The sequence below is a fragment of the Ochotona curzoniae genome, unplaced genomic scaffold (assembly GCF_017591425.1).
Source record: "Ochotona curzoniae isolate NIBS_2020 unplaced genomic scaffold, NIBS_Ocur_1.0 contig_66, whole genome shotgun sequence".
In the NCBI taxonomy this organism is placed as follows: Eukaryota; Metazoa; Chordata; class Mammalia; order Lagomorpha; family Ochotonidae; genus Ochotona; species Ochotona curzoniae.
Genome location: NW_024466512.1, coordinates 4,031,212 through 4,053,335, shown reverse-complemented (window position 1 = coordinate 4,053,335; position 22,124 = coordinate 4,031,212). Strand labels below are relative to the sequence as shown.

At 51.1% G+C, this 22,124-nt stretch overlaps 1 protein-coding gene across 1 annotated transcript in view; it reads left to right on the top strand.

Annotated features, from left to right (window-relative positions):
* FANK1 (fibronectin type III and ankyrin repeat domains 1) overlaps positions 1-21,774 on the top strand; it is a 28,547-nt gene extending 6,773 nt beyond the window's left edge. Inside the window, exons 2-10 of the mRNA XM_040992482.1 lie at positions 5,263-5,387; positions 9,571-9,652; positions 10,897-10,971; positions 11,741-11,806; positions 18,234-18,399; positions 20,626-20,769; positions 21,225-21,302; positions 21,404-21,448; positions 21,555-21,774. Coding sequence (XP_040848416.1) covers positions 5,263-5,387; positions 9,571-9,652; positions 10,897-10,971; positions 11,741-11,806; positions 18,234-18,399; positions 20,626-20,769; positions 21,225-21,302; positions 21,404-21,448; positions 21,555-21,620 — 847 coding nt within the window. The 3' untranslated portion in view covers positions 21,621-21,774. The remainder of the gene's footprint in view (positions 1-5,262; positions 5,388-9,570; positions 9,653-10,896; positions 10,972-11,740; positions 11,807-18,233; positions 18,400-20,625; positions 20,770-21,224; positions 21,303-21,403; positions 21,449-21,554) is intronic.
* Positions 21,775-22,124: the final 350 nt, after the last annotated feature.

Genomic DNA, 22,124 nt, shown 5'->3' with positions numbered 1-22,124 from the left:
TGTGTAATTTCCTCCTCCTGGAAATAATTCTTAGCCGATTTTGTCCTCTGGACCGGCTGCGTGCGGGGGGTAGGTGAATTGGGGCTGCGTCAGGGTTCTGAAGGTGCGTCCTCCAGGTCTGTCCTGAGGGCTGCTGGCCCTGCGGGGCCTCTGGTGCTCTTCCTGGGGATCGCCTGGCCTGAAGAGCTCTAAGAGAGGTCTTCCGTCTGAGATCGTCTTGCTTCACTTCCCGGGGTGGTAGAGGAGCTGCTGGCCTTGCCAGGAGCTTCAACGCTCAGCAGCATTGCGTCTTACTGGAGACATGGCTTTTGTTTTGCTTCAAAGCTCTGTTGAGTCTTGAACACCTCACTCCCCAACAGGCTGGGATGTTTTGTTCTCGCGGAGCCTGTGAAGGTCTTGGCAGGTGTCAGATTGCAGAGGGCTTGGTCTCAGGACTGCAGATCTACTCTGTTTCAGAACGATCCTTTGTTCTAGACCACACTGTTCTGTACCGAGTGTTGACCTCGGTTTCAGAGCTTCTGCTCCCTAAGTCATTGTATCTGTATCTTTCGCATGTATTTTATTAATGCAGATATTCAATCTCTTGGTATTATTTCCTCATTATCTTTTTTTTGTGGTTTCTTTTGTGTTAATTCATGATGCACTGGTTGCCTACTGCAGCCTAACAAGCCGCCCACGGATGTGGCAGCTTCCGGCTCAGATCGCCACAGTTCCGTCCGCAGGTGGACAGCATGGGGTGGCTTGTGTGTCCCCATCCCTTGCTGTCTTGGCTGCCATGGCTGGTGTGGGTGTGTCCATGCACTGGCAGCCAGGGCAGCTCTCCCAGGGCTGTGGAATCTCGGGCCGGTTCACTCGTGTGTCTGTGTGTGTGGCCTCCGCTGGGGAGGCTGGGATGGCAGAAGTCCCACTGGGCTTCTTTTTTTACCTCATGTCTTTTGTTTTATGGTAACTCTTTCTTCCCTTGAATGCAGAAGGTCCCAGGCATCTTAAGGCCTGGGATGTCATCTGTGCCATGTGACACCTGCCCACGGGGGAGGGAGAGTGTGCCTGCAGGCACAGGGACTGGCAGGACCCACCTAGCTGATACAGCACTGCCCGCAGCAGCATGCGCAGGGTTGGAGAGGGGATGAGGGGACAGCTTGCAGTTGAGAAAATGAGAGGCAGACACAAGCTAACACCTGTGAGAGTGGGCGGCCAGAGGGAAGCCCTTTCCTCTGTGGAAGGAGGTAGACCTAGAATGCTCCCTTCCTCCATCTTTTATTGCTCAAAATCTGACTGCTTGGGAGTTAAATTATAGGAGTTGATATGACGCAAACGTTGATAGCTCCATCCCATAGTGATGTTAACCAGCCAATCAGGAGGTAGCGGTATGACCCGTGTACACAAGCCAGTACGCGACTGTCTCAAGGATGTCCTAAAGCACACAGCCCTGTGGCCTGGGACTGCTGCCCAGCTGCGGACCCTCACCCGCAGGCCTCGGCCTTGGCCTGCTGCCCAGCTGCGGACCCTCACCCACAGGCCTCGGCCTTGGCCTGCTGCCCAGCTGCGGACCCTCACCCACAGGCCTCAACCTTGGTCTGGGACTGCTGCCCAGCTGCGGACCCTCACCCGCAGGCCTCGGCCTTGGTCTGGGACTGCTGCCCAGCTGCGGACCCTCACCCACAGGCCTCGGCCTTGGCCTGGGACTGCTGCCCAGCTGCGGACCCTCACCCGCAGGCCTCGGCCTTGGCCTGGGACTGCTGCCCAGCTGCGGACCCTCACCCGCAGGCCTCGGCCTTGGCCTGGGACTGCTGCCCAGCTGCGGACCCTCACCCGCAGGCCTCGGCCTTGGTCTGGGACTGCTGCCCAGCTGCGGACCCTCACCCACAGGCCTCGGCCTTGGTCTGGGACTGCTGCCCAGCTGCGGACCCTCACCCGCAGGCCTCGGCCTTGGCCTGCTGCCCAGCTGCGGACCCTCACCCACAGGCCTCGGCCTTGGCCTGCTGCCCAGCTGCGGACCCTCACCCACAGGCCTCGGCCTTGGCCTGCTGCCCAGCTGCGGACCCTCACCCACAGGCCTCGGCCTTGGCCTGCTGCCCAGCCTGCAGAGTTTGACCCGTCTCTGGCACCAGCAGTCTGTGAACACAAGATTCCAGACACTGTCTGCTCTTCTTTATCAAGTCACACTGTTACTTTTTACAAAGTGACTGTGGCAGACATTGCTTCAGGTGAAGAGAGAGAGCCCCCAGGGAAAACTTTGTCACCCGGTGGGGGTCCCCCACAGAAGCAGGGAGAGAATATTTACCACATGTCAGTGTTTTTTGGGGGGGCTCTGATTCTGATAGAACCACACCAAGGAAGTCATTTCCACTTTGGTGCCTGAAATTACTTGATATGAAAAGAGGGTCACTGTGTGTTCAGGGCTTTATTCTGGAAACTTCACACTGTAGTTAAGCCATGAAGGAGAGAAACATCAGGGAAGTGTGTCTTTATAAATAATTCCTAGTTTTCAGCACTAGCTCTGCCGGTCTTCGATCTCACGGCGGTGTCTCGGGAACGGCCTGGGCCCGCTGGCCCCGCGCTCCTTGTGAGTCCCCCGGGCTGCACTTGCCCGCCGCTCTGTGCTCCTACGCTCGCTCCTTTTTTTGTGGCTCAGGAGATGTCTGCCTATCCTGGGAGTCCCTCATCTAGATCTCTCTCTTTTTTTAAATAAAAAGATTTATTTGTTTTTATTTGCAAGAGTTACAGAGAGAAGAAATGGGGAGAGAAACTCTTCCATCCATCGATACACTCCCCAAATGGCTGCAGCGGCTAAGCTAATTGAAAGCTGGCAGTCAGGAGCTTCTGCTGGAGCTTCTATGTGGGTGAAGGGGCCCAAAGACTTGAGCCATCCTCCACTGAGTTCACAGGCCGTTAAGCAGGGAGCTAGATTGGAAGTGGAGCAGCTGGGACCCCAACAGTGCCCGTATGGGAGCTGCAGTAGAAGCTTTGCTTACTCTGCCATGGCGTCACCCTCCCCCATTTCTCATTCCATGTTGCAGTGGACGGTCTCCTAGCACCCCCATCTTCTCTGCCCCTCAACAGAGGAAATACTTTTAAAAAAATGTATTCACTTTCATTTCACTTAAAAGAGAGGCAGACAAATGAAGCAGTTCTGTCTTCTGGTTTACTTCTAAGATGACAGCTGGAGTGGGACCAGATGGGAGCTGGGAGCCAGGAATTCGCTGCACGTCTCCCAGAGGAGTGGCAGGTCTCTGTCACCTGCTGCCTCCCGGGCCTTCCATTAGCAGGAAGCCAGAGTCAAGTGGGAATTCGAACCTAGGCCTTCTAACATGGGATGTGGGTGCCCCAAGAGGGGTATTGTAGCTGTGACAGACACCTACCCGAGGAGTTGATTGTTGGTGGCTGAGCTTGGCAAGGGGAACTTGGCAGGGCTCTGTCTTGGGGACCCTCCTCCTTAGAGCACAGATGTTGGAGTGACCCTCAATACTGTGCCTGTTCCTTAGGACAAAGCCCGCCTCCTCCGTGGGGGCTGCGCAAGCAGGGACAGGCAGTTTGATTAGTGGGTGAAGTCTTAGTGCACCTGCTTGTTTGCAGGTGGGCCTTCGTCAGCCATAGTGCTAATTCCCACATTCTGTCCTTGACTGCTCCTGTTCTGGCTGCCTTGTCAGCAGGAGACAAGGTCAGGTTGGTCTCATCCCCAAGCGTGTTCTGAGTGGCCTCCCAGCCTGGCCCAGTACCTTGCCAGGGAAAGGTACTATGTACATTTGAGTTGCATGGGATGGAATTGATGTTTAAATATTTAGATTGTACATAAACATGTTTGCTGAATCAGTGGTGAATTCTAAAGTATGGTTCAGGCCTCTGCACAAGATCTACTGAGAGTGAAAAAAACTAGAGACAGAAAAACATGGAGGAAAGCAGTGAGAATTGTGCAGAGCACGGAGCTAGGGAGAGTACTCCGCGGTCGGGCAGAATGAATTGGGTTGGGTGTTAAAGCAGAAGGGAAGGAACTGGAAATGACACGTGCACTCACACTGGTACAAACATCCCCTCCTGAGGTGAAGCCCTGAGAAATGTAAAAAAAAAAAAAAAAAAAAAAAAAAAATGAAAGGAGATTGTGGTGGCTGGAAGGGAGAGGGGGCGACCAGTGCTGTGGGTTAGTAAGCTCGTCCTCAACCTGCAATATTGGCATCCCAAATGAGCACCAGTTGGAGTCCTAGCTGCTCCATTTCCAATCCAGCTCTCTGCTTAAGACCTGGGAAAACAGCAGAGGATGGCTCAAATGTTTGGGCCCCTGCATCCGTGTGGGAGTCCTGGAAGAGGCCCCCGGCTTTGGTTTTTGAGATTTTTTTTAGTGAGACCTCTGTTTCTGGCTGTGCTCTCTGTAAATATGCCTCTCAGATGAAAGTACATCTTAAAAGAGGGGCATGGAGTTGAGTCGGACATCGGTGACGAATTTTGGCAACAAAGGGAAGCTGAGGTTTGGGACAGCACTGGGAGATAGACATAGCTTTCTGAACATCCCAGAGCACACACTAGGGCAAGGCCCTGGGACCCCCTCTGTGAGCGGGAATGAGACCCTCCACCTGCTTCTGTATCCTGGGGATCACGGGGGAGCATCATTGAAGCAGACAGGCCGGCAGGCAGGTACTCACTTTGCAGGCTTCAGTCCTGTCTCCCTCTGGAGGTATGGGTGTTACCACTGCAAGCTTCTAATTGGAGCTCTTCTCTGGGAGTGCTCGGTGTCCGCTTGCACAGCTGTGCATTCGTCCCTAGGTGACCTTGACCGTGTGGCGGGTATTGGAGCTGCTGCCCGTGGCGCTGGCCAGCGTCGGTGCTTTGTGGCTTCAGGCCATCTCGCTGCCTGAGGTTGGTCTGCTGCTGCCCATATCAGACAGTCTCGCCCACTGCTGCATGGCTCCTCTTAGAAATCACATCTGTATGGTTTGCCTGCCTGTCTTATTCAAAGGTGAAACTTTGACATTGGAACCTGGATGTTGTGGGAGACTGTGGTTATTTCTCTGCAGTACAGCATGACAGCGCGCTTTGTGGTAGGCACTGGGGTAGACCCTGTGGGACAGAGCGGGCATCTGCTGCCCAGGGCTGGAGGTGCCCCTGTGATTGATGCTTTGTCCTCTAAGACTTCAGTAAATCAAGCTGACGTCTGCCCTGGAGAGAGGCAGTGTTCAAAAGCCAGTTCCCCTGCCCTTCCCATTGCTGGCTCGAGGACACCGGTTAGATGACCTAGTGGGGCTCCAGTGTGCCATCTCCTCTGTCTAGGGGCTACGCAACGAAGCACGTGATAGAAGGGCTGGAGCCGAGGACGCTGTACAGATTCCGACTGAAGGTCACCCGTCCCTCTGGAGAATTTGAGTACAGCCCAGTCATCTCCGTGTGCACAACCAGTGAGTCCCCAGAGCCCACCCTCATCCAGCTGGAGGTGGGGACGCGAGAAGGTGGCCGGCAGTGTGGAGGTCTAAGCTGTGCCTTTCCTTGGCCTCCCTGGCAATGGGCAGAGGTCTGTTGTTGAACCCTGTGGGGATGTTGGTCACTGGCTCACCCAGCTGTAACGTGCACTGTGGGGGAAGCAAATTCTGCCCTGGCAAATTGAGAGGACACCTGTGCCTGTGCTACGACTGTCCTGCCTGTGGTCGCAGGACATGAAAGCACGGGGTCACCTGTCTTAGGCCAGGTAAGCCTCCCTACAAAGTGGCACCTACTGGCTGCTGGCATGTCCTCTGGATGGGGTCTGCTGTGCCTCCTGATCTGCCACAGGCCACTGGCTCCTGGGGAGGGCAGACAAGAAAGGAGCATCCATTCAGGAGGAGACCGGGACCAGCCCTGCACAGGACCTCAACAGGGAAACACCTGCCTAGGATGCTCTTTCAGGTCACCTCACAGCTTCCTTCTGTCCTTTACCTGTCATCCACTCATACAAACCTCGCGTGCCTCTGCCCTTGCTCTGTGGAGTGCCTGCTGGAGTTGCACCCACCGAGCCTGCCCTATGGACAGTTGGCTGTGGCCCCTTGGGTCTGCCACATACCTGGAGAGGCCATCTTACCCTTCTGAGTAACGCTTCCTGTGTCCCATTTGCATACTGAGTCCCACCTAAGTTGTAGGCTCCTGAAGCTGGGGTACTGGACCAGCCGTCTCCAGTGGGGGTCAGCTCCTCAGTGGACACGTGATGGACAGCAGTAAGGGCGTGTAGGGGAAACACGTTTCTTGGTCGTACACTCGGGTGTTGAGTGGTAGCTGTTTCCCACTGGCCAGGGAACCTGCATCTGATCTTGTCAGCCGAGGGTGCACATGGCCGTCTCTGCAGCCGTCTGTGGAAGGCTTCGTGGAGCACTGGCATCTTGTGGTAGCACAGCAAAGCCAGGGCAGGGCCTTCGGGACCTGCTGCCCTAAGTTCACGGTCTGAACTCTTTGGAAGGTAAGAACAAACCAAGCCCTCTGCCTGCGCACTGGGGAGGATTGTGTCTGCAGCCCAGGAACGACTTCTTGCCTAGCTGCTTTGCCGAAGCAACTGTGCACAGCTGGTTCAGGGCGTTCGCCATTCTGTTCTCACGGCTTCTCTGGGCAACGTGACAAGACCCTCCTTGGGGACAAGGGCTTGCTGGTGGCCGTCAGGTGTGCTGGGGCTTCCTGCCTTTCCACTGCCAGCTCACTGCACAGGAGGCAACGCCAGGCCAGCCTCTAGGGAACTCTGCTGAGAGTGGCAGGCATCGGGATCCTCCTGTTCTGGGCCAGGGCTGCTGTAGCCTGGCATCCAATATGGATTCCCCGAGAGGGCCGACAGGGCTAAGTGAACTCTAATGCCAGCGGGACGTCCCGGGTCGACAATTTGCATTTAGTTTGGGAGCGTTTCAATGACTCATAAAAGCATGTCCTTTGTTGAATGTAGAATGCTCAGCCTCCACCCCCGCCCATGCCAGGTAAAGTACAGAACACTTTTGCTTAAATGAGGCATGCAATTTTAATCAGTTGGGGCCTTAAAAAAAGAAAAACAGCTGCTACTTGTTAATTGGCAAATGTCTTCTCCAATGAGCCCATGATTTATTCATTTCTTTAAATAAAGACTTAAGTTCCACCAAGAAAGGTGTGATGGCCACATTCTGACATGTGCAGGTAGGGCTGCAGCTCCATGGCCTCCCTGCAGACCCCAAGGGAGTGCTTCCCAAGGCCACCGTGTCCTGCTGCCCCTGGGGCCCTAGCTCCCGGGGTCCTGGCCACTGAATTCCGTTCAGCTCAGGCGAGCACTGCATGCCATGGGCAGGGGCTCGGTGGGGTTTGCGATTGTACCGCTTGGGGGCAAATGCCAGGAAGACAAGCCTGCCAGGGCCAAGGCCTTCTTGGTCTGTGTTTGCTAATACTTCCTGATGGTGGCTGAGCGTGGGCCAGGCCTCCAGAATCTCCCTGGATCTTCTCTCTGTTCTTTGTGGCTCCCGCCCCTGAGTGGGGATGGGAAGGAATGGCTGTGCCCTGCACGGAGCAGCTTCAGCAGGGTCAGTTCCGCTGTTCCTCTGTCTCTGTGAACAGGCTTGGCTGAGCTGTCTCTGGGTGGATGGGTTTCTCTGACGTCCTAGTGCCCCCTTTGGCTGGGTGGAGCAGGACGGGTGTTCAGGAGTTAGTGCTGAAAGGGCCCTCCCTCCCCAAGGGCTCTCCCCTCCCAACGGATGGTGATTTCTCCCTTTTGCTTGACAGCTGACAAGAATCACCAAGCCCTGGTGTTGGCTTTCCTTGCTGAGGGGTCCTCAAACCTTGCCATTTGGCCTCCTCTTCTGAGGGGTCATCTTTTTCTCAGAACAAGTTCTTATCTGCTGGTCACACATGACAGAAGCTGGAAAAGCCAGCACATTTGCTTTCGCTGTATCCGACTACCCTGGCCTTGCTGCGAACGGTCCTAAAGCTCATGAGCATGGGATGAACTTACTCTGTCGCCTTGTATACATGCTACAAAGCTTCCTTTGGGGACGTCTGGAAAATGTCCCTAGGAGGAGGGTCTTACCAGCCAGCTGGGCTGGGCTGTGTGCCAGCAGGTGCCAGTGGGTGAGCTTGGGCTCATGGCATTGGGGTCCAGGGTGGTGGTGCTCAGAACTGGCCTTGGGATCCCAGGAAGCCGGCACTTTGCAGTTGTTTTGTAGGCATCCCTGTCCTTTTACACCTCTGGCAGGGATCGTGCTTACCTGAGTTGCCTGGTTAAGGGACTTCAAAGAACTCATGGCAAGTGGACATCCTTTTAGTCCCATTTTTACAAACTTGACAAAATTAACGGAAGTGGAAGCAGATGGTGACTTTAGATGCCTGGATGTGTGCTCAGTGTTAGGAGGGGAGCAGCGTGACCTTGGGGAAGACCTGGCCTTGGTCTCGACTGCTCAGCAACCTTGGACAGCTGCCTCAGCTTGAGTCTTGATTTTGTAGTTCTGAGAAGAATGTGAAGTCCTTCACACAGCATGATAGGATTTGTTTAGGACATCACCACATTATAAAATGCACCAGGACTAAGATGAGCTTCACATGTGTCTGTCCCAAAGGCTCCTTTTTCTATTTTTCATGGCAATTGCAGTTTGTCACTCCCAGCAGCAGGGAGTTTACCCTGTTTTCTGGAAGCCAGGAGAGATTGAAGCAGCCTGTGGGGTCAGTTAGTCACCCTACCTCTGTCTTGGAGTGGATGACTCCCATGAGAGATCATTTCAAGTCAAGTGGATACGGCCCAGCATCCTCTGCCTTTGGACTCTGGGTACTTAGGGACTGAGTAGTTCTCTAGGGGAAAGGGGACTGTCTTGTACCGTCCTGTACACTGTAGGGTGTTCAGTGGCATCCCTGGTGCCTCTCTGCTGGGAACCAATAGCATCATCCCCTAGATGGTGACAGCTAACATGTCACCTGGTGATGTCAAACGTCCTTTAGGGTCCCGAGCCCTGCCCTCTTCCCCAGCCTCTGTGGCAGTACTGCTGGGCCCAGCGTGCCCTTGCTCTGGAAGGCCAGGGCAGCTGGGAGCCTTGGCTCAGATAGCCTGTTGCGATGACATCTCTTTGGAAAGGTTTGGCCTCTACATATGTGTTGAATGATGAAAAGAAGTATAAGGTGACTAAAATCTGTAAGATATCATCAAACTCTAGCAGACAAAATTGTTATTTTCAGATAAATTTAACTTGGCTTGGCTTGTTTTTACCCAAAGATAAAGGTTGAACATTGTTCTTATAGGCTCCTCTGCTCTTGCGACCCACTGTGCTCGCAGTTAGCCCATTTTCCAGTTCATTTTGCTCAACTCACACCCTCCAAGGAAACTGGGGCAGAAAGGGCCCCTTAGCCTGTGAGCCGCTGTTAAGGAACAGACATGGGACAGGCAACTAGCCACTGCTTGCCAGGCTAGGAGATGGCAGGTCAGGTGGGGGTGAGCCCCAGGAGTTTTCACACTTGTAATAATTGGGCCACGTAATTTCAAATACCATGGGAGGGACGTGGCATCCACTGACGGCATGGTCACAGGGACGTGGCATCCCCTGACGGCCATGGGAGGGATGTGGGGCTAGGACAAGCTGTCCCTCCTCTCCGGGATGACCGCTGCCCCTCTGCTGTCCTCAGGGGAACCCGTCAGCAGCGAGTGCTTCCACCGAGCTGTGACCGTGAACGACGAGGATCTGCTGCTCCAGATCCTGCAGGGAGGGTGAGAGGACACGGCTTGCTCTCCTTAATGCCCCTAACACGTGTGGAAGTGAGTGATGTGTCCTTGCTCTGTTTTCTGAAGCCTTCCCAGGCCTTGGCCCCCCTCACTGCTCTCAGGTGACAGGCACAGGTGAGTAGCACACCATTGATGGGGCTGGCCGTGTCACTGTTGTAACCGTCAGTGAAGGTAGTTAAAGGGAAAGGAGACCATGAGTCAGGGGGCAGCGTTATTCCCCCGGGAATTATGCTGTCTCTTGCTTGTATGCTGCAGCTTTTGGGCAAACCCCATCCCATACTTCCACATCTCATTCTTGAGGAAATGGGACTCACTGAATCAGCTGTTTTTACTTATTTGAGAGCCATAGTTGGGGGGCGGGGGAGGGGTAGAGCTCTTCCATCCATTCATCCCCTGGTTTACTCCCTCCTAAATGGCTGCAGGAGCCAGGGCTAGGTTGAGGCCAAAGCTGGAAACCTCAGCCAGGTGTCCTGCACGGGTCCAAGCACCTGAGCCATCCTCTGCTGCTTTTCCAGGTGCGTCAGCAGGGAGCTGGGTCAGTAGAGTGGCTAGTTAGTGCCTACATGGATGCCAGCTTTGCAGTTGGTGGCTTCACTTGCCACACACCACTGTGCTGACCCCTCAGCTGCTCTCACAGTTCAGAGGTTGACAAACAGCTGGGGAAGCTGGTGGACACGGTCGCTGCAGGGGTCTGAAGCTCCCTCCTCCTTACAAACTTGTAATCCAGGCACTTTTTGAGCCAGGGGGTTTGAGTGCCTGGAGACGAGTCATTGGTAAGTTTGGGGCTCTAACATTCCAAGAGAAGGTTCCCATAAAAAGCTGTAGCACCAGAGCTGACAAAACTCCGCCGCCTTTGAGCACGGTTGCTCTCTGCCCAGCAGGCAAGGAGATGGTGCAGAGCCAGACCTGGGCCTCCCCTGAAACTCAGGGAGCACCAGTGCTCTCCACAGCGTATTCCATGATGGCACCATGGCTCTGAGTCAGAGGGAGCAACTATTTTAACAAAGATTGTAACAATTTTCTCTTCTAAATGTGACTCTAGTAGATTATTAGGCATGGTGTTCTAAGACAACAGAATCTTAATGGCCCAGAAGGTGTTGGAGTTTTTTTTTTTGTTTGTTTTCCTAAACAAGCCTCTTCTGGCCACCTGTGCCCTGTGCGAGCTGTCAGTTACTGCTCTGCAGGGAGCTGGGCTAAGTATGGCAATGCTTTGCATTTTTTCCCCACAGCCACATTAAAGTGGATGTTCCCAATAAGTTCGGCTTCACTGCTCTGATGGTTGCTGCCCAGAAAGGCTACACAAGGTACTGTTCTTCCTTCCTGACTTGGGAGTTGTTAAAGTCTCCATTCCACCCTGAAGGCTCTGGGCAGCACAGAGGGAACAGGGGTCAGGGCTGCCAAAGACCCAGACTGTGCTGCTCGATGGCTCATAAAGCCAGCTGCTTTTTGCATGGTCGTGTCGTGCAAAATACAAGAGACTGAGACGTACAATGCTGTGTTAAGGCTGGGAGAGAGCCCATGAATGACACGCAATACAGTCTCTAGATCCTGGGAAAACTGCCTCTTGGGATCTACATTTCTTTAAAGAAGCAAGTGGTAGAGAGAGGTCCTGGAAAGCACCCTCCGTGTGGGATCACTGAGCTAGAACTTTCTGGAAAGTACCCTCCGTGTGGGATCGCTGAGCTAGAACTTTCATAGTCTACTATATGTCCCACATGCATCATGAATTCTGATATCTCCTGAAATCATCCTTGTGTTTTTATTACCAAACACAATTTAAAAAATGTGTTTTGATTAAATGTTAGCATTTGAAGATAGTTTAGAAATAGCCTTTAAGATGGTCATGTTTGACTCTGGCAGCGTAACTTCCTGTGGCTTAGTCGGGTGTGGAAGGGGTGAACCCGTGCTCGGGGTGGGGAGGGGTGGCTGTCTTTGAGTTAGTAATGCCAGGCTTTGAAACCAGCCTGGGAGGCCGCTGAGGGGAGGGCCGCACGGGTGTGTCTTAGGTGTGGCTGACAGTGGCTGGTTCTCACAGGCCCGTGTCACCCACGCCTTCACCATTGCTTCCTTCAGCCTCGTGAAGATCTTAGTTTCTAACGGCACCGATGTGAATCTGAGGAACGGAAGTGGCAAGGACAGGTAGGAGGGAGGGGCCTGCAGTGTGCGATGCTCCCATCTGTGGATCCTTCTGACAGCACTGATGGGGGCGGGTTCAGATGCTGGCTCGCTCACGCACCTGCTGACGGCTTCCTTCAGGTGTGCAGGGTGTCCGGTAGAGTGTGTCAGTCTTCTCTAGGCAGGGCCTTCTGCACCCACCCACACTGACCCTGGCCCTCAGCTCCTAAGTGCCCGGCCCTGGGACTGTGTACCTCAGTGTCCTCCCTGCATTGCAGCTGCAGTCTGTTTATGGAGAGTCGTGTATTTATAAAGATGTAAGCAGAATCTGGCATCAGAGGTGCTCGCCGAGGGCTCCTAGAGGTGAAAGGGTGCACTGTATCCACATCTGGACATGATGGTCTCCATCACACAGTTCCCGTACATACCCTTAGCTGAAAAGCAACAATACAAAATCAATAGCAAGGAAGAAAAATAGGAATCTACATGTCATGAGGTTAAATAACATGCTGCTAGGTGTGATAGTCTCCATTACACAGCTACTATACATCCCCTTAAGTGAAAAGCCACAAAACAAAGTAAAGAAGAAAAAAAATTAACACCACCGTGAAGTTAAATAACATGCTACTGAATGACTAATGTGTCACTGAAGAAATGAAAAAATCAAGAACCTTCTAGAAGAAAATGATACTTCTGTATGAGCTGTGAGTCATTGAAGAATTTAATCAGAGGAAAGGGTTTTGAAGAGATGAAACTAACTATAAAATCAAAATCCATGAGATAGTTTCTGCTGATCTTTGTTGGAAACATGTGTCTCCTGTAGGCAACAAATAGATGGATTTTGTTTTTTAATCCAGTCTACTAATCTATGATGTTTGATTGAGCTTAAGTCATTTGCATTCAGGGTTAATGCAAATAGGTAGTAACTTGGTCCTGTCATTTTAGTAATGGGTTGTTCATTGATTTAGTCTTCTGTTGTTATTTTACTGGAATATTCTTCGCATTGTCTTTGGCTTCGGTGGGCGCTATTTCTTTTCTTTGTCAAGAGAGCATTTTTAAGTATCATGTGTAGGGCAGGTTTGGAAGAGGCATATTCTTTTTTTTTTTTTAAGATTTATTTATTTTATTGGAAAAGCAGATGTACAGAGAGGAAGAGAGACAGGAAGATTCACCCCCCAAGTGAGTGCAATGGCAGGTGCTGTGCCAATCTGAAGCCAGGAGCCAGGAACTTATTTCCAGGTCTTACTACGCGGGTGCAGGGTTCCAAGGCTTTGGACCGTCTGACTGCTTTTCCCAGGCCACAAGCAGGGAGCTGGATGGGAAGTGGAGCTGCCGGGATTAGAACTGGCGCTCATATGGGATCCTGGTGCGTTCAAGGTGAGGACCTTAACCATTATGCTATCGCGCCGGGCCCCGAGGCATATTCTTTTAACTTTTCTTTACCGTGGAAGAATCTTATTTCATTTTCAAAGACAAAGGAGCTTTTTGCTGGGTATGTTATCCTGGGATGACATTTTTTTGTTTGTTTGTTTTAGAATCTGGAATATGTCGCTCTGTTCTCTTCTTACCTGTGGAGTTTCGTGTGAGAGGTCTCCTGCAGGTTTAATTGGATTTTTAAAAAGTCAGTTGATCTTTATTTCATGTGCACTTAAGGATCTTTTCCTTATGTTGGATTGAAGAGAGCTTGATTATCCTGTGTCTTGGTGAAGATCGCTTTTGGTCAAGCCTGTTGGGAGTCCTGTGCCCACCCCGGATGTTGTTTCCCAATTCTTCCTCTAGATTAGGGATGCTTCCCCTTATTATTTCATTAAATACATTTGTAAACTGGGCTGCTCTTTCTGCACCTTTTAGGACTCCCATAACTCTTACATTTGGCCTCTTAATAGTGTCTTTCAATTCTTGAATACTTTTTTGGGCCTGATCCAGCTCTGCTTCCAGCTTTTGTTTGTTTCCCCCTGGTGACAGGAAATATCTTCCAGTTATGAAATTCCTTCTTCTGCCTCCTTCATTCTATTTTGGAGAGTCTCCACTGTACTTTTAATTTGCTCCACTGTGTTCTCCATTTCTGATATATCAGCTTTCATTTGATTCATTTCCAGTGTGACATATTCCTTGAATTCCTTGATTGCCTGCTTTATGTGCTTCTCGTTGTTAAGTTTTATAACAGGTGTTTTGAATTCTGTGTCCCCCATTTTCTCGATGTGTTCCTCAGTTAATTCTGATGTTGGCAAAGGGTTTTGCTCCTTTGCAGAGGAGTCTTCAGTAATATTCATTGTGCCTCTGTCTCTTCTTTTGCTGTTGGTCATTGTACTTCTGGTTATCAGAGTCTTCTCCTTGGGGCAGGTTTCTAAGCTGTGTCACCCACAGGTCTACAGTTTGATTTTACTTATTGCAGTTGGTGCACAGCTGTTTGTTTGCAGTCAGTTGTGCCACTCCCTCTAACGAGTTCCAGGTCTGGGTTCTTATGTTAGATTTCAGCATGGTCTCCGTAGTTCCAGCTCTTGGCTCACTAGTCTCCACCTCCTCTGGGACCATGGTCTGTACAAGCCTTTTCCCAGTTTCTATTGGAACAGTTCCAGGGTTAGGGAGATACTAGGTGTCCTATATAGCTAGGTTGTTGTTGGTGCTGATTTTACTGGAACCTGTTGGCCATTAGGTCTGAGGGCCACATGGACCTATTTTGGCAGGTAGGATGCCACAGTTGGTATTCTTTTCCTGTGGGACCAATGCAATGCAGTGAGCTCAGTGAGTTGTTGCCGAGCTCAGTGCATGTGCAATTCACTATTTTCCCCAGCAGTCTTAAATTCTTTGCCACACTGTAAGAAATGGTGCCTGATATGCCACTGCTAGAGTTCTTAATCTGCTGGCTGTTAGGTCAGAGCGCTACCTGGACCTGTCTTAGGTGGAACCTGTGGGATGCCACGTTGTTGCAGCCCACCAGGAAGAAGCAGCTCCTGCTTTCCCAGCTCTGCCTGGCCTAGCCTGGTTGTCGCTGTCATCTGGGAAGTAAAGCAGTGGAAGAAAGCGTGCTCTCTCTCTCGCACTCTCTTTCTCTCTCCCTCCCCCTGTTTGTTTCTTTTCAAGTAGATAGCTCTTAAAGAATAAATTAAGAAAAGCAAGCAACTTGAATGAAAAGATAAATCTATAGAATTTCACTAAGAGAAAGATTTAACACAGACCTGTTGCATATGCCAGAATGGCATAAGTGAACATAATGCATTTTGCTTTGCACGTGGTCATGCACAGATTCAGCGCAGCCGCAGATGGAACCACCCTTGGGAGACCATCCAAGGGCTGCAGCTGGTCCTGAGCGGAGGGATGGGATGAGAGCAGCTACCGAAGCTTGCTCCAGGAGGAATAACCCAAGCGCCACGTGGCAGTTAGGGAAATGCCTTGTGAAGCTGGAGTGACTAATACAAGTTACAAAGGTACTTACATTTAAAGTTACAAAGTTTAAAGACCATTTAGAGAACTATTCATGCGTGTATTTTAGACACACACTGGCATGTTAATATATAGAAGACACATGCATACAGGGCAAAAGAAAAATATGTACAGTGGAAAACACAGTTTACATGAAAAGACAATTTGTAGTAGAATCGGTATAGATGATTCACATGAAAAGTGCTTTTCCCTTTGCTAGTAGCAAAAATTCTTAACAGTTATCAACGTGACAATTAGAAGGTATTGGGAAAATTACAGCGAAATGGATGCCTCCGGGTGTGGGTGATAGAATTGCAAACTGGCAGAAGCTTCCTGGAAGGCAGTCAGAAACAGGCCTCAGGAGGCAGCCGTGATGTGCTTGTAGAGATTGTGCCATCGGGAGATGACCAGAAATGCAAGTAAGATTTTGTGTAGTAAGATGTTTGCTGTGACCTAAATGAAAACCGAAAAATTTGAATCAAATGCTCACTTATAGGCCAGTGTAAGTGCTGATATATTCATATGATGGAATATTTATTACATAAGCATTGTCAGAGCTTAAGAGGCAAGTGTGTGCAATAAGTAAATGAAAGAAAATGTGAATAAAATGGAGGAGGAGGAGACCAGCATAGAGCTGGTGGAGTGAGTGAGTGGCATAGAGCTGGCGGAGTGAGCGAGCAGTATAGAGCTGGCGGAGTGAGCGAGCAGCATAGAGCTGGCGGAGTGAGCGAGCGGCATAGAGCTGGTGGAGTGAGCGAGCGGCATAGAGCTGGTGGAGTGAGCGAGCAGCATAGAGCTGGCGGAGTGAGCGAGCGGCATAGAGCTGGTGGAGTGAGCGAGCAGGAGGGAAGGGCTCTGTCCCTCCAGGCGGGCTTGCCTTGGGCACAGCTGCATGCTTGCAGCATGGGGTCATGGAAGAGTCCTGTCCCGCTGTGGTCTCCACTTCTGTGGGTTGAATGTGACAGTGGCCTTATGAGGCAGGGGACACATAGACACTAGGGTGCAAGGCAGTTTGAGTGCAGACCTCAACCACTTAACATTTGGAGGAACTTGGGGGTTTTCCACCAGCATGAAGTTTGTGGGCTGCCCCTCTGCCATCAAAGGGGACATCACTGGCCCCAGTTAGCTTAGGGCTGAGCAATTGAGAGCTCCTGGAATTGATTACCAAGCATGCCCTTTGCCTCCCAGAAATAAATTCAACACAATTTTAAGAGTGGCTCCCTTGGAGGAGAGATGACGGCTAACTGGCTGACTGCAGTGTGGGAATCATTCTCTAGCTTGTGCACCCTCGAAGAACCTTGTCCAGATAGTTGTAGCTAAATGTAGCATTGAAAGGGAAAGGCTATCCCAGAGGTCCTGGCATGCCTGGGCAGTGCCCTTAGCTCCCTCCAGGGGTCACTGCGAGATGAAGGCCTCTGAGTGGGGCAGTGGGCAGCAGGGCTTTCCCCTGGTCCTGGATGATCCAGTGATGGCTAAGAGAAAGACTGAGCAGTTGCCCTGTTGGGTGAGAGCTTCTGTTTTTATGTTGAAAATCATCAAACGTTTGAAAAAGGTGAAGGAGCAGTACCACAAAACAGCCAAGCAGCCAGGCAGTTGTTAGCCCGTCACTTCCTTCATCGTCTACGTCTTTCTCTGAATCATGTCAGGGTAAAGAGTAGGAACCCCAACCCTTAACCCGGCATGTCTCCTAAAACCAGGATGTCTGTCCCCAAAACATCCCATCACCAACGCACTGAAGGCCCCTCCACAAGTTCCGTCCTATCGATGCCGACCTCCCCTGCAGCTTGCCCCCAACACGTTGTGCTTAGTTTCACTGGGAGGTGGGGTGAGGAGGCCACGACCCCTATCGCAGCTGACTGTTCTGTCTTCAGTCTTGTGTTCTGCAACCTCTAACTCCCTGGTTTTCCTTTTGAACTATGTGATGTAATTGTTTCTCCCGCCAGGTCTGTAAGCGCTGACGTCACGGCTGTTCTAGGTTTAACATGTGTCGGGGTGACGACAGCTGTGCTTCTCCTTTGCATAGATGTGTTTCTCCATTTCATTTGGAAAACAATCTATGGGGTCATGATTCAATCTTTTGTGAACATCCCATTTCCCATTAACCTTTTGCCCATTAACTTTAGCATCCACTGATGTTCCTTGACTGAATAAGGACTTTTAGTTGACAGTAGCAGGAAAGGAGTTTTCCATTTTCATACTATATTTATTAGCAACGGGTTACCCCTTCCACTCTGGCATGGACTGCATTCATCCCACAACGGGAAAGCAAATGTTTCAGTTTTTCTTTAAACACCAATTTTGGAGTAAAGAACTTAACAGTAATTACTAAAACACTATCAAATATTTTTCCAATATCTTAATGGCCTTTTAGATGTTTTTAAAGCCAATATTTTATACTCAAGTCATTACAATTCATTTTTATGGAGACATAATCCATATGCTGTAATATGCACTTGCTTAAAGTGTGTGTAGCGTTGCATTAAAAACACACTCAGACTCAAACCCACCATTTGATTACAGGACGTTGGGTCACCCCCCAAAGCTTGGTGTTATTAGTCATTCCTCACTTCTTCCTGTGACCCCTGAAAGCTGCTAGCCTGCTGCTCTGTCCTAAAGATTTGCATATTATGCATAATTTGTGTGAACAAACTCATGTAAAATGTGTTCTCATGCAACTGACACCTTTAACTGAGCATTTTAAGGCTCATCTGCATTGTACCTTTTTTTTTTCCTTTGCATGACTGAAAACTATCCCATTGCTTGCCTGTGCCATATTTCATCTGTCCATCAGTTGATGAATACATATACATTTCATATTAATAATCCACATGAACTTTTCCACCCAAGTTTGGATTTCTTGGTTTAAGCCAGGTAGGGCAAGGTGTAGGCACTAACTGTGCCTGCAGCCTGACGCTTCTCCCACATGCTGAGTTTAGTAACTGTGCCTGCAGCCTGATGCTCCTTCTCCCACATGCTGAGTTTAGTAACTGTGCCTGCAGCCTGATGCTCCTTCTCCCACATGTTGCAGTCTGATGCTCGCATGCTATGCGGGTCACCTCGATGTTGTGCAGTATCTCCGGAGACATGGAGCTTCCTGGGAGGCCACCGACCTGGGCGGCTGCACAGCTCTGCACTGGGCTGCAGATGGAGGCCACTGCCACGTGATCGAGTGGATGATAAAGGATGGCTGTGAGGTAGGGGACCCGCCTTGTTGTTGACCATGTGTGCGCGTTAAGACGCTGGCTCACCTTCCACAGGTCTAGGAGCAGCAGAACTTGTAGAGTCACATTCAGAAATGCTGGGCAAAGAGATCCGACTTTCCCCCTAAGAAGCCTCTGTGGCCTTGGAGACTTGGTGTGCCCCGAGGAAGACCTCTGGGGCTGAATCCAGAGCCGACCCTGCGGCTTCTGCTGTACAGGTTCCTTGCTCACTGGCTATCTGTCTCTGTTGTGTATTGGGTATCTAGTATGTGTAGATATTGACTGAAGTGCTAGAGGCACAAAGATGCCACACGCTCTCAGAATAAATGTGCCTCTTGTTGATTTTAGAAGGTTTTCTGTTCTTGGCTTGTACTAAGAAGTCATCCCAGAGATGTTTCAAGGGTTCAGCTTTGCATCAAGAGGGAAGGATTTGAGTGTTGAGCGCCGGCCCTGGCAGCAGGCTCTGGCACAGCTTTGGGTTTTCTCAGCAGCGAATGCCCATCCAAGTTGGTAAATTGACGTGGAATTGTTTGGCTGGTTGTGATAACCTTGAGTCTTTAGTTCAAGTCTTAGGACTTGAAGACATTAGCTAACGATGTCAAGGTTCTGAAGTCAGGCATGGTGGACAATGCACTGTGCTGTGATTGCCAGGTGGCAACAGGTACTGGAGGGATTGAAATTCCGCTCTGAAAAATGAGTGCACATTGAGGAGAGTTTTGTCTCCTGGAATGTGAGTTGATATTTATTAGTGTGTCTCTGAATTGGGCTTGGAAGCAAGGCTCCAGCTGTGGGCTCCCATGGTCCCTGCTGTTGGCTTTAGAGAGGTCAGGGATGAATATGGCAGTGTTGAGCATTCCTCCTACTACGTTTCTTGTTGCCTTTATGTTTCAGACACACACAGGTCAACTGGCTCTGCTTGTGGGCTTCTGAGGCACAGCGGGCCACATTTGGTGTTTGTGACCCCGACAGCCACAGGCCCCTGAGGGCTTGTCACAAGCTCTGCTCATGCTTGGGGTTCAGTCCAGTCTGTGGTTGACAGGGCTGAGCTTTGCTGAGAAGAGGAATGATCCAGAAGTGGGCAGGCCTATACTCTGAACACAGGAACTCTGCACGCCGGGAAATGGAGGCTTCGTGAGCATTATGTAGGAATACATGTGGCCCTGCGACCCACACTAAGGTTCCATGTGGTGGGCTTGGAGGCACATGGATGATATCATGAGGTTGTACCTGTTCTGTGCAGTTGGCTCCCCTGTTGCTTCTGAAGGCTGGGGAAGAAGTTTGAAACTTAGCCAGGCTGTCGCCACCCTCCTTCTGAGCATCATGACTTTGCACTGAGAGAGACTTAGGACATCACTTGGACTCTGAGGTTGCCTTTGATGATGGGCAGAGCTGGGTCAAAACTGACCATCCCTTTTTGGCACTCAGGGTAATGCTCTCCCTCAATCTTCCACATGCCCATAACCTAAAGCCTCTGGGACACCCGAGTTGCTTGGTACTCCTTCCCCAGAGCCACAGCTCCTTTGAGCTCACTGTGTGTGTGTGCTTGTGTGGATCTGGGAGCCCATGAGAGGCCCGTGTTACTCCCAGTTCCACTCCTCACACAGGGCTGCAGTTTTCACTGGAATGGGAAGACACAAGATCCACCGTCTCTACAGTATTTCCTTACAAATCTCAAACTTCCTCGTAGAGAGGACTGGTGGGAAATGGCCTTGTGAGGAAGTGGTGCGTGGTGTGGAGGGAAAAGCTTTAGGAGTAGCCGGCCTGTCCGCAGGAGTGTGGCTAAGGCATCTTTGTCTCCTGATTAAAGTGGCTAAGTATTGACAAGTATGTAAAACTGCTTAGAAAGACACATCAGATTAGCCCAGTAAACACCATTTAAAGAAAAACAGGTGAGCAAGTTGGGCCTGAGAGAGGAGGGAGGGCGTTCATGTGCGTTCATGTTGGGGGGTTTAAGTTCAGTTGCTTCTTTGAGTCCATTGTTTTTTCTTTGCCATTTGAGCACGTGATGCAGATGTCTCGGGAAGCAGTCCCGGTGTGACTCTGACCCATCCTCTCACCGAGCAGGAGCATCCATTACCAGCACAGTGCAGCCCACTGTGACCCAGTGTAGGACAGTGTCCGTGTTAGGGCAGTTTGGGCAAGTCAGGGCTTCGTCTGTGACTCCATGACACATCTTCGTAAGGGGACGCCTGAAGCGCGTCTCTTGCTCTTGCTCAACAGGTGGACGCCGTGGACAGCGGTTCGGGCTGGACCCCGCTGATGAGAGTCTCTGCTATGTCCGGAAACCAGAGGGTGGCCTCTCTCCTCATCGAGGCGGGGGCTGACGTGAACGTCAAGGACAGAGACGGGAAGACGCCGCTCATGGTGTGCCCTTCTCAGCTGCCTGTGCACTTTCTGTAGTGAGACGAGTGAGCCGCGGGCCTTGCGTGCGTCCCCTGCCAGGCTGAAAGCATAGGTGTGAGAATGGCCCTGCCTGTGTCCCGTGCACAGCTCCTTGGAGGGGGATCTCCAGCCACAGGGCCGTTGTTGATCAAAGTAGATCTGTCCTCGACAACCAGCCTGCTGTGTTGTCTGTTGAGCCGAGTATTTGTAAGAGAAGAAGAGTGTGTTTTCATTTGCCAGTTTTCTTGAGGTTGTTACTGCTGTCGGGCAAGAGCCACGTGCACCTGCACACAGGCCCCGGTAGCCTGCCTGGCCAGTCCTGCCCTCTGAGGGTCGTGCCGGTGGGTCCTGCACCTGCTACAGACTCTTTCCTGCTGCCTGGGCTGGCAGTGGGGTAGGGGAGCCTGCTTACGCCACACTGCGCTTTGTTTTTTTAGGTGGCCGTGTTGAATAATCATGAAGAGTTAGTTCAGTTACTGCTTGACCGAGGGGCAGATGCAACGATAAAAAATGAGGTAAAGGGAGCCGTGGTTAGCTGCCCGTTCTCCGCAGAGACCACGGAAATGTGTACACCCCAGACCTCATAATACGATGCGGCTTTTCTCTCCTCCTGCAGTTTGGCAAAGGCGTCCTAGAAATGGCCCGAGTGTTTGACCGACAGGTTGGGATGTTGCTTATGGCTGTCAAGGCTTATTCTCTCATTTTATAATCTGGGGAAAGCCAACAAAAGCTTGAAGTGCATTCACCTGTTTGCTTTGTTTGTCCAGAATGTAATCTCCTTATTAGAAGACAGAAAGAAAAGGCAGCTGCCGAAGAAGCCATCTGTCTGCTGACGAGGGAGAGGCAGAGTGAAGGGCGACTGTCGGAGTGGACGCGCGGCGACACCCAGCGTGCAGGGCTACACGGTTGTTTATTTAGTTTGAGATCCACAGTGACTTTATAGTAACATACGACTGGTCCCACTTTGAAATACATCTTTTTACCTAAGTTTGTACATCTGTGTGTTATCCCTGGGCGACTACAGCAGGGGGTGTTTTTTGGCCCTTGAACCTCTTTACCGTTAATGTGACACAAATATTTGTGCACTGGTGCTACTCAAACACTCTTGTGCCCCACTCCTGGCTCCTGCCCCCAGCGCCCGCCCCTGCCTCTTGCCGTCTTCTGAGCCACTCCAGGCTCTTGCTGGAGTCTGGGGTCTCATGTGTTTCCAATTGTGTCCTCCGCTCTCAGCATAGAGCCGTGTAGGCCCCATTGTCAGGCCGTGGCTGCTCCTGCGGGCCCCCCATTACTGCCGATGTATATTTCAACTTGAGGACCCTGGTTCTGTTCTCCTAGTG